The sequence below is a fragment of the Penicillium hispanicum genome, assembly GCF_028827665.1.
Source record: "Penicillium hispanicum strain IBT 35686 chromosome Unknown utg000006l_segment0_segment0, whole genome shotgun sequence".
Taxonomy (NCBI): Eukaryota; Fungi; Ascomycota; class Eurotiomycetes; order Eurotiales; family Aspergillaceae; genus Penicillium; species Penicillium hispanicum.
This window is the reverse complement of record NW_026623198.1, coordinates 2645560-2657363: the sequence shown is the minus strand read 5'-3', so window position 1 is coordinate 2657363 and position 11804 is coordinate 2645560. Positions and strand designations below refer to the sequence as shown.

Genomic DNA, 11804 nt, shown 5'->3' with positions numbered 1-11804 from the left:
GATTCCAACTCCCCGCGCCCGCCGGCCGTCTGATACAAATATCCTTCCGTCCTTCCTCTCAGTCTCTTCCCTCCCCCCATCCATCTCTCGTCGACCTTCTCAACAACCGTTCTCCACTTTTCTACCAATTTTCTAACTTCTTATCCATCATGTCTGGCCGTAAGTCTTTCCCTTCCCCGCCTTCGAATGTCTATTCTCCGCTTTTTGTTGCCTTGACGCGTCTTCTAACGCGTTCCAACAGGTGGAAAGGGTGGCAAGGGTCTCGGCAAGGGCGGTGCCAAGCGTCACCGCAAGATCTTGCGTGACAACATCCAGGGTATCACCAAGCCCGCTATCCGTCGTCTCGCTCGCCGTGGTGGTGTCAAGCGTATCTCCGCCATGATCTACGAGGAGACCCGTGGTGTCCTCAAGACCTTCCTCGAGGGTGTCATCCGTGATGCCGTCACCTACACTGAGCACGCCAAGCGCAAGACCGTCACCTCCCTCGACGTTGTCTACGCTCTCAAGCGCCAGGGCCGTAAGTTTGGTCTCCACGCGTCGAGTGTCGTGGTTCACGCGTCGCTAACCTCTTTCCCCTTCCAGGTACTCTGTACGGTTTCGGTGGTTAAACGCGTCTCATGTTTTTTTCTCTTTTCCGGGTTGTTATCACGGTATGATGGGACGTTGGGGTGTTCTCTGATTTCTTTTACAATCGTCATGGGTCTCTGGGTTTGATTTTATTACACGACTACCACTTTTCGCGTCCACTATGGGTCTGCTAGTGTTCGCTTCTGAGCTTTCCTGTATCATAGCGGCCTCATCACATGGCTGGCACCACTCAAATGGTGGGAGAAACGCGCTCGTAATCTGAGCTGCGATCCGATACGAATACAATTACTCGAACAACGCCTTTGTTCCTCTTGTGTAGCTTGTTATGGTACTTTTCTGTTGGTGGCGCGTTGTGCATATGCTCTTGAGTCATGGTATGGGATTGTATTGGTCTTCGTATTTGGTGGGCGCGTTGTTGCCCGGTTTCCCTTTGGGGGGCACTTGCTGTTGTGTCTCGTGTGTCCATTGGAGGAGGGTATGGTGTATGCTAGTCTGACTTGGTGTATCGCGACCTATTGAGGCAGGTGCTTTATTCAGTCTTCAGATCTATTGGTGTAAAATTGCTGGATTGTTCTTATACATCTACGTTTTGGATTACCTTCGTAGTAGTCGACCTTGGAGCTGCATGGCCTGTGTATTCTGCCGTCTCGGCATCTCTGGGTTCTCGGCGTTTCTGGTATAAAACTATGGCCGTGGGAAGTAGCAATCCTCATCTATGTATGTACTCTGGTGGAGGAGGATCGGGTTGGAATTTTTCATTGCGGTCTTATTGGGGTGAAAATGGTGGTGGTACACCTATGCGGTGGATATATATCGAATCTGCAACTGAACACTCACTTCCGACTTGACCATGGTAAGACAGTATACAAATTAAACAATTACCAAAGACACGACAGCATTTGTCAAGACGAACCAAGAATCATTTACTAAGCATCCACACCAGCTGCATGGCTGTAAAAAGCGAGAACTTACTGACATCCATCATCGGGGGAACTGAGGGTTGAACCCAGTTGAACCCCCAAAGTAGGGGTTCAACCGACACTCGAACAGAGTTAGTCGCCCGAGATCACAGAACACTGTGATGCTTAGAACTCGCAGTCCACAGAAGAAGCAAATGCGACCGAAACAAAACGCAGGACTCGCAGAACCGATTTCTTTGCACTTGCAATGACCTAGTTCTGCGTGACGGAGGCCAGCCCAACAGTGCCCACCACAGCCAGCTTCCAGGCGGCCCACGCAAAATACAACAATGCCCGAGAAAAACCCAAAATCTACACAGAATGGCACCGAGGAAAGAATCTAAAGTTGATGCCTTGGTCAATCCTAAAGTGCCTATATACACTCCATACACCGAGCATCTACAGTACCAACCTCGGGAAATGGTACGAGCCTCGAGACCACAGAAGTTTCCCGACCGAGAAAAAACAATCGCTTCAACTGTGGCTGCCACAATATAAAGCGCCCGGACACCGGCGCGTGATGGGGCAAAGACGTCTGCAGCACCAAGATAGCAAACACCCCGAGCTCAGCCTCGGGACACCCAGAGCAGATCACCATCCTGCAATCCCACTCCAATCAGACCGTCAACCCCCCACCGCAACGACGATCTCTAGATTGTTTTCACCAGGAGCTGCGACGATCGGCCAGCACGAGCCAAGGAATGCTACTCATACACCATGCGAGAGGCCCGGCAGCCATCATGCACAAGAGCATGCCGATCTCCCAACAGACTCACTCACCAACGACCCGGACTACCACACCAGTTCGTCGAAGGCAGATTGAGCTGCTAATCACACACGAGGGGATCTCCACGGATAAGCATTGGGACGATGAGCAACTACATACATGGACAGTAAAAACGGACCGAGAATTATGGGAAAAGGGCGAGATCGGACTGAATCACACGACCCAGAAGCCGATGCAATTCACCTAGGGGACTTGGAATCATCCCTGCCCACGAGCACCCCACTGCACAAGCACAGTGTACAGTATATCATGGACCGGAGATCGGGTGTGGAGGGTCTTCTGTAGAGGGGAGGCCAGACTAACCAGGGGCGCCTGCAGCTCGCGAGTCGAATGCACTCGGCGGCTTCTGAATGGCCACCAGCCATCAATCCCTGACCGGAGCCTATCCTATCTGGCTGCGGGGGCCTGACACGGTATTGTGACCTAGAATCCATATTAACTTGGCTGTTGGGTGGGCGACCCCAGATATCCTCCAAATCTCTTCACCAGATGGGACATCGCGCCCAGATTCAGAAGTTGCGGTCCAAAGATGTCACCATGCGCCTCACTACTCCCCTGATGGGTATAATCCTCGGAACCAAGGCCGTTACGGCTGCCAATTCGTCCTCCGGTATTGATCCGATCAACAACTTCTGCCAGCGGCTATGGCATCAATGTTGGTCTACATTCGCCCCTCCCCAAATACCAATTGAGCATGCAATGAACACAGCATGACGAGGACAGCCGTTGTCAAAAACAACAACCTTTACATTGACGGTGGGCTGGAAGTCTTCATCGGTGACAATAATGGTGGATATGCCAATGGGACGGAGTTTATCGGATACAGTATGCCCTTGCTCAGAACCCCACCAAACCGTTCGCATACTCATTTGATCTAGATGAGTATCTAATTACGGTTTCCCTAAATTCGTCATGGGACTGGAAGACGAACATCTCCGTGCAAGCACTCAACCTGACAGCCAATCCGAATACCGGAACCTCCCCTCCAAACAACGTTCTTGGTGCACTGTATGTCGGTGCGCCGGATGATCCCAACATTTACCTCTACGGAGGGACTGTGTCATTTGCGAATAGAAGTTTTCCTGGCTTTGCTTGGCCGACTTCCATGGCATACACCCTATGGTCGCACGGCACGCTGGACAACGTCTGGAACCAATACGACATTTCTCAAACGGTTCCATATCGCCCGGCCGGGGGAGCGTGGACCGAAGCGACAGACCGAGGCATGGCCTTTTACTTGAATGCTATATTGACCGAGGTTCATCGGATGAATACGCCAACAATGAATCCTTTCTCAAATTCCTGGACGGCCTTGTCGCTATCAACACCACCACACAAGAAGCTCAAAATCTATCTACATCCTCGGTCGAGGGTTACCCCCGCGCCCGTGGTTGCTTGTCTTATATCCCAAATATTGGCGCGGGAGGTATCCTAGTATCAATAGGAGGGATAATAAAAGATACGATGGCCAGCAGCACGGCAGATCGTGACAACTCGACATACGTAGGTGACTGCTGCATGAACGTACAGAATTCCCAACTGACCCTCTACCACGCGCAATGCTAGGCTAGATTGGACATAGTCGAATTCCTTGATATTGCATCTATCAAAAATGGAACATCCGATGGCACCTGGTACACACAGACAACGTGGGGGGATATCCCAGATCCACGAACAGATTTCTGCGTCGTCGCTGTATCGGCAGCAGACAACTCCAGCCACAATATTTACCTGTATGGGGGTCTTGGCAGTGAAGCCGATGCAGGCTTCGACCAGATTTATGTACTCTCGCTGCCGTCATTTAGGTGGATAAACATCTATGCCGGAGACTCGCCGCGATATAGCCATACTTGTCACCTTGCTGCTAGATCACAGATGCTGACTGTCGGCGGGGCCAAGTACACCAACTTGACCAACGGATATGACTGGGAGGTCAAGAGCGTGGCCATTCTGGACCTCAGCACTCTTCAATGGGGCAGTGTTTACAACGTGAATTCCGGCGTGTATATGGTCCCGTCCAAGATTTACAATGTGATTGGTGGCAGGTAAGATCATATGTGCTCTCGATGAATTACCCAAGAGTCGATCATGTTTCTAATAGCCCCAAAGTGCCGCGGGAAATGCCACTCTAACCGCACCACTCCACGGCTTCAGCAACCCACAAGTCGCAGCTTTCTTTAACCAGCGTGGTGCCGCTACAAACACCAGCAGCGCGCCCTCCCGCGGCGACCACCTCAGCGGCGGCCGAATTGCCGGCGTTGTAATCGGATCGGTGGCCGGTGCGGCTCTTCTAGCAGTCATTCTGACACTCTTTTCTATTTACCGAAGGAGAAAGCAGAATGCCCCAAGAGAAGTACAGTTCTCTACTACCATTCCTGAGAGCCAGTTGGGGATATACGGCAAATTCTCGAAAGCATTATTCCGCAATCGCGGGCGACCAGCCGAGTTGGATCCTACTTCGGAAGGACAACGGCGTGAAAATTTTATTGGCATGCATGAAATGAATGCCGGCGCGGATGGGCGCGCGAGGCATGAGATGTATGGCGGTGCTATACCTGCTGAACTCCCCGATAGGATGTCTGTAGATAGACCAAGAGCCGGTGATTCCTATCGTTGACAGCTATCGTTCAAGCATCTTTTGGATTGATATTTTTCAGCCATGTCGTGTTCGCGAGGCTACAATAATCGACAGACAATTAATGGTTCCACCCAGAGCTCTTTAGCTGATACACATTTGAATCATGTATTGGACAGTAATATGCGGAGAAGTCAAAAGAGGACAAATGTTGTCGATCTTGTAGATGGCCATTCCGATGCCCAGTTTATGACTGGAAATGTGGCTTGGCTGTCTTGTTAGACTCAACTGTCTCACCCGGCGTGTCGGGTCCCCCTAAAGTGGCCCTTGGTGATCTAGTTCTGTTGGAGTCCTTTAGCGAGCCATCCATACAGTAAAACGGGTGTAAGTAGCCAGGACAAACAAGGCTAGAGTTCCGGTATTGTCAGAGACCTACAGGTAGACTTTCTGGGAAGTGAAACCGTGGAGGTGTCAAAATTGCAACCCGTACTAACGGCCTGTTCGTTGGCCTTAAACCCCTAGGTTGGGGTATCCTCTTATGATACACCCATAGCGAGCCTTCGTTGGTAGATCTTCGCTGGATAGCCTGGCACAAAAGCCCTCGGCAGACAATGCCCGTCTGCAAAACTACCGCAGCCAAGATCGGTTGTATGATATTGGAGTGATTGCTCACCTACCCCTCATGCATGCTGAGTGGTTGCAGTTACGAATATCACCACGTTGCTCGAGAGTCTTGTCTCAGAATGGCGTGGATTCGCCACATGTCTCGCACTGCCAAGACGCGACTAACAAATCCTATCAGGAATAAGCGACTATCCCATCCAGGACATCGGGATATGGAAAGTGATTGGATGAAGGTAGGCTGGGATCAGCTCGAATCTGTTCGGTGAACCCAGTGGATACGCAACACGGATGGCGACCCCGTCGAATCAAGGGCTCTCAAGGCTCGGATGACGGGGATAGAAATTTCAAGTCCTTGGATAAGCGAGATTCAGAGTTATAGACTACATATGCATGATAGCCTATCAGGGCTGTGCTTCAAGGCAGTATGGTTTTTGACTACGTTGTATCAGCAGACGGAGTATACAACCCCCCAGGTGGTAGTCACCCAAACATCCCTTGCGTGATCATCAATCTTGCCGACGTGGACCAGAGTTCTAGAAATTTCTTCTTGTGTTTCTTTCTAAAAATACTAAATAGTACAGTGTGATAGATTGCTCAGCACAATCTCTATCACGAGTGTCTTAGGTCAAGGACTCGCAGTAGACCACCGTTACCACAACACAATCGGGACAAGTCGGAAACTCGCCTGCTCTGCGAAACAGATATCCCCGTCGGGCACGACCTGCAGGGAGGTGTGGAAGGGCTGACCACCACCATGGGAGGAGTGGTGGAATGCAATATGCAAGTCGCGATGGAAGAAATTTTCCCATGCGATTAGAATGTACAGTAGATGCAACTGTAGCTCCGCGGAAGCGTTGGCTTAACACCGGACAGTCCCGGTGCCGCATTGCCGGGGGCCGCTAGAAGGATTCCAGAATGCGATCGTGGCTTCTAGTGCGTCTGCTGCAGTGTTACCATACCAATCCTAGCGGTACGCCACGCGGTATCTGCCATACCACACTCTGTGGCTGTGCTCTGCACCTGTGGCTCGGCCAATCATTTGCATGGACTGAAAATTTCTTCTGCAGTAGTCGGTTTCTAAATATGCCTGCATGATTGACCTTCTCGCAGCACAGGGCGGGCACGGCACCCCTATGTCCGCATTAAGGTGCTGACAGCTCGAGCGCGGAGTTGAATGCCGATGAAAATTTTTCTTCGTTCGCGGGTTTATGCAGGGGCCACGGGTCTCCCTCGTTGGCAGGTGGTTGACTCGAGCTGATATGCAGTTTCCCAATCAAGAAGGTCGATACTCTGTTCTCCAGCTGGTGGTGGTTCAAACATGTAGGACATCGTATGTACAACGCATGTGCGTTGCGTATGGTTGGATTGTTGTCCTTGATGCGTCTGTACATGCCACCAGTGAGCCATGAAAACCTTGCCACTTCCCCAGACGAGCCCACGTTGTGTCTGATCCAAGAATACTTTTCCGGCCGCAGAGATATCGTCGTACGTGGAGTTGGTCCGGAGGACCCTACTCCAGAGAAGAAGAATGATAATGGGGCTAGACTGTTCGGGTCGCACCCCGGACCCGTCTCGGCGTTCCGGTCAGCGCTAGGGCCGACTGCTTGATTGGTAAACTGAGAGAATATCCGTTGTAATCGCCTTGTTTGTGTGAGTGTTGGGTAGAGCACGTTTCTCCGCGGGCAACCGCACTAGCTGCATGCTGCATTCCTTTGTCGCAAATGTCGTCTTCCCAAGGCACTAGGCACCCTGCATCGGCCGGTCGCGTTGACAGTCGGGGGGCCGGTCGGTATCTCCCACCACGGCGACCCTCGGGCCTCCCCCGGTTCGGAGATCCATCTCCCGATCTGATATGCGGGCTGCATGTCGAATCCATCTACCGAGAGTCTGCCCGAGGAGAACTGTGGTACCTTGCGTTTACCACGCTAGTATAGTAGGCCATTGTCCATCAGGTATTGGGCCTTTCGATCAGGGATCGGAAGAATTTTGTCTTTGTTGCCCAACAATCACTCTGAGTCAAACGAGAAACCATCAGGCCATGGGGCATGTGACTCGACCAACATGGAATGACTGTGTAGCCGAAGTCACTTTGTATTGTATAGGGAGACTCGACTGTATCGAGTCTCACCACCGAACCACTGGATATACCAGTGACTCAGACTGGGTCAGCTGGTGCTCATACCACACGAGGGGTCAGCTGACTCTTCGAACTCTGGTCGTTTCCAGTTGCGTCTAGCATCGCTAGATTTTCGGAAATGGCTCGGCAGGATTTGCTTTCGATCGTCTAAATCCGAGCCAGATTGGTCATCCTACCCCAGAGAACGCAGGGGAACTCCGAAACCGAGGGATGCCACATTGTGGCGCAGCAGCCAGTGGCTGGTGCAGACAGCACATTGCTGCCCAGCGCTGGCTACCATCGGCCTTAGTAATGCCCGGGAAAGGCCCCGGAGTGAAAAACGGAAAAACGGACCTCGGCCGTAGCTTCCTCCGTGTCTCCCTGGGGTCACGCGGCAAACAAGGTGTGGCTCAGCCCTACAATCTTAACCCCTAATGGAGATAGCCGCATGTATACCGTTTTGTTAGAAAATCGCGGTCCTAAAATTGGCGCTCGATCCGACTAGTTCCAGATGTGTTGCGGGAATCTTTCCACGTTCTTGCTAAGCGATGAGAAATGGGCATGTTGTGTTCCCCCCTCCGAAGTTTTTGGACTATTTAGTTTTAGCCTTTTTTATTTAATTTTTTTTTTCTCAATTTGTTGCCTTTCCTCTCGCCCGATATGACTCGACGGAGAATGTAGGCAGAACCTTTTTTCTTGCTTTGTGTTCAGTCCTGTACTTTCCCCTCGTTCAAGCCATGATTTGCTCTTCTACATCCACTGGTGGGTATTGTGGCTGGCCCGAGAAAGCCACAGAATCCACTATAGCAGGACTGCAAGGAGAGGGAGGACACAGACACACACACCACACCCTTCCCCCCGGTCGATCAGTGGAGCGCGAACAATTCGTAAGCATTGAAATGAACTCGTACAGGCGGATACCGCTAGCACTCAAAGAGGACTAGTACCGGACCAAGCCCCCGTCACCGTACGGAAAAACAGCCCAAGAACCCAAAATCAGAAAATAAAAAAAGAAAAAGAAAATACCAGAAAAAAAAAAAGCGAAATTCGGGCTCTCCGGGTCTCAGATGGAGACTGGCGCCATTGGACCCGAGGGACGTCATGGTATATGCGATCGCCTTTTAAGTACTCACTTCTCCCACTCGTCAGCCTACCCTCCTATTACTCATAATCTCATATCTTCTCAACCCAGACTCATCTGCCTTTATAATCCAAGGAAAACTCACCTCCGATCGAGTGATCCCCCAGAACCAGACTTCCATTCTAGACACCCGTCTATAATAAGGTTCACCTGTCCCATCGACTTGTCGCGATCACGAGTCTCTCGACGTTTCCAGACTCTTCCCAAGCTTTGAACCGGTCTTTCCGTCCCAGTCAAAGCGCGGCCACCGCGTCCAAGGATCGATCCGGATCTTGAGCCGTCGGGATTTCCTCTATATAATCCTCGCCTCCCCCGGTGGCAAACACCCAGCTACCCACTCTGCTGACGTCCCAACCGTGGTGATACCATTATGCTTATGTACCCACGTAAGGGTCTCATCACCGATCCGTTTACCAACCCGGAGGACATCATCATACAAGACGACCAGTATCCGCTCGACTTTGCCGAGAACGCTCTGCAGTACCAGCAGTCGCAGTCTTGCCTGCCACCGTTCCAGTACCACCACTCTCAGAACCAAACTCAGACCCAGTTCGCCTCTCCGCCCTCTTCCGCGCCTTCCTCACCCACCTTCTCTTCCCCGACCTTCTCCATCCCACACCCTCCGACGACGAGCGACAGCCAGTCTCTCGGGGCTTCTTCGATGACCCCGGCGTCGTCCTACAACCCGTCTTTGGACTACCAGAGCTCCGCCTCGACCTCATCGCAGTATCTGCCGCAATACCAACAGTACTATACGCCCATGTTGGCACAACAGCCGCTGGCCGCTGGCAACCAAGGGTGGGACAGCAACCTGCAGCTGCTGAGCCCCGCGCGCATTCCATTTCCTCAGAAGACTTCGCCCAGCTCGGCTTCCTCACGATCAGTACCGGCAGGCATTTCGCCCAACCACACACATCGCCGATCGACGAGCTCCTCAAAACCTCTGCCCACTCCGGTGCAGACCCCGATCCAAAACTCTTTCCTCACAGCTCCCTTCCAGGGCTACGAGACAGCGACACAGGATGGGATCAGTCTCGACGCGGAGTCGGCAGTGAGAAAAGCGATTCTGGACCAGCAGTCCAAGCATCAGTCTTCACCGCAGCAGCAGCAACAGCAGAGCGACTATTCCCTGGCTCCCTCGGTCTCGACGCTGAGCCACAACTCACCGGTGACGCCCCAGACCACCCTTGACGAGCTTGACGACGCCTCGAGGACGATGACCAATGGTGAGAGACGATTTCCTGAAGTTGACCGATGGATGACCGAATACTTACGTTTCGACGCGCTTTCAGAATACGCCAACGGCAACAACGGCATGTCCATCGGTGTTCCCAAGCTGAACCGCACGATTTCCGACATTTACCAGGACGAGCTTTACAACCCGTCTCTCATGGCTGCTCCGCAGATGTCGAAGCCGATGAATCAGAACATGCTGGCCCCGCGAAATGTCATCGCCGACCGATTGCAGGCTGCTAACCAGGGACACATGTCCGCGCGATCGCAGTCGCCAGCCATGGGCATGAAGCGCGAACGATCTCCCTTCCGCCAGAACTCCCCATTCGCGGGCGACATGAATGCCACGGCTCTCCAGTCGCAGATGACCACCAGTATTCCCATGCCCCAGAACGGATTGAGCATGGCTACGTCTGCGAACCCAACGGATCTGAAAACCATGTCTCCCAAGGATGCTCTCTTGGACTTCAACGAGGGCGAGGATGCCGCGATGCCCCCGCTCTTCCCTCCACAGCAGACCGACTTCAACTTGGGTGACGCTCTCGGCTTGCGCCGTGAGAGTTCTTCATCGCTGCGTGCGTCGCAGACATTGACTTCTATGGATGCCTTCCCCGCTCAGTACGCCTCGGTCCAGCCACCGTTCGGCTTCACCCAGCAGAGCCAGCGCCCACCGCAGAACCTTCTACAGCAGTCTGCTGAATTCCCTGCCTCGATTCCTCGCTTGGAGTCCTCTGGCAGTGATATTCAATCTTCTGTGGAATTGACCCCTCAAGCTCACGCCAAGCTGCCGGTCAATGAGGGTATCACCCGTCCCAACAACACGTCCTCGGATGCGGGAACCTACACCTGCACCTACCACGGCTGCACGCTACGATTTGAGTCCCCCGCCAAGCTCCAGCGACACAAGCGCGAGGCGCATCGTCAGACCACCCCTGGTGGTCATTTGATCACACGCGACACCACGTTGCGCAATTCCCAGGCGGGGCCACACAAGTGTGAGCGCATCAACCCATCGACCGGCAAGCCATGCAACTCGGTTTTCTCGCGACCCTACGATTTGACCCGCCACGAGGACACCATCCACAACGCACGCAAGCAGAAGGTCCGCTGTCATCTCTGCACTGAAGAGAAGACGTTCAGTCGGAACGATGCATTGACCCGTCATATGCGCGTGGTGCACCCCGAGGTGGACTGGCCTGGCAAGCAGCGTCGCCGTGGCCGTGACTGAGTCGCTCACACTCCCTCACGATGATCATCATCATGACGGCAATCCCTTATTTCTATATGACGTCACTTCAGACCTGATCGAGACGGGACCCACTTCGGGCCCAGATCGTCGGTGTCGATTTCTGTTTCGGGACATTATACCTGGCCTTGTGGCCTGAGCCCCCGGTCCACTGACGTCATCATCGAACAAACTGCTCGCATCCTTCGGCTGACGTCGTCTGTACGTCGTCGATCGAAACACCACAGCATAGGATGACGCACCCCACCCTTTCCATGGGTGGAGAGCTCCCCCCCCCCTATACTGCTCCTGACGTGTGCGGGAATCTTGGGGGGCGCCCCTCCGATCCCTGTTGAATCCTGGCGCATTTTTCTGATCCATAACAAAAGAAGGAAGAATTGTGTGTATGGGGCTGTCTTGTTTGTTTTCCTCGCTTCCGGCTTTTCATGTCTGTTACGAACCTCATTGTTATGCTGTATTATTATCATTACTCTTGTACGATCTTACGCGATGATGTCTCTTGCATGCACTATTTTTTCTGCATTGGCGGGTGCTA

General features: G+C 52.7%; 3 protein-coding genes across 3 annotated transcripts; all 3 read left to right on the top strand.

Annotated features, from left to right (window-relative positions):
* Positions 1–149: 149 nt before the first annotated feature.
* On the top strand, positions 150–608 carry N7459_007329 (histone H4; the record flags this gene model as incomplete). The annotated part of the gene is made up of 3 exons (XM_056946497.1): positions 150–159; positions 242–517; positions 583–608. 3 exons carry the CDS (start codon positions 150–152, stop codon positions 606–608), a joined length of 312 nt encoding a protein of 103 aa, XP_056798496.1.
* Positions 609–2823: 2215 nt separating this feature from the next.
* Positions 2824–4951, top strand: N7459_007328 (putative cell wall anchored protein; the record flags this gene model as incomplete). Its single annotated transcript, XM_056946496.1, has 5 exons — positions 2824–2989; positions 3058–3159; positions 3213–3760; positions 3901–4379; positions 4444–4951. 5 exons carry the CDS (start codon positions 2824–2826, stop codon positions 4949–4951), a joined length of 1803 nt encoding a protein of 600 aa, XP_056798495.1.
* Positions 4952–9160: 4209 nt separating this feature from the next.
* On the top strand, positions 9161–11251 carry N7459_007327 (stress-regulated transcription factor RPN4; the record flags this gene model as incomplete). Its single annotated transcript, XM_056946495.1, has 1 exon — positions 9161–11251. The coding sequence occupies one exon, from the start codon at positions 9161–9163 to the stop codon at positions 11249–11251; it is 2091 nt and encodes a 696-aa protein (XP_056798494.1).
* Positions 11252–11804: the final 553 nt, after the last annotated feature.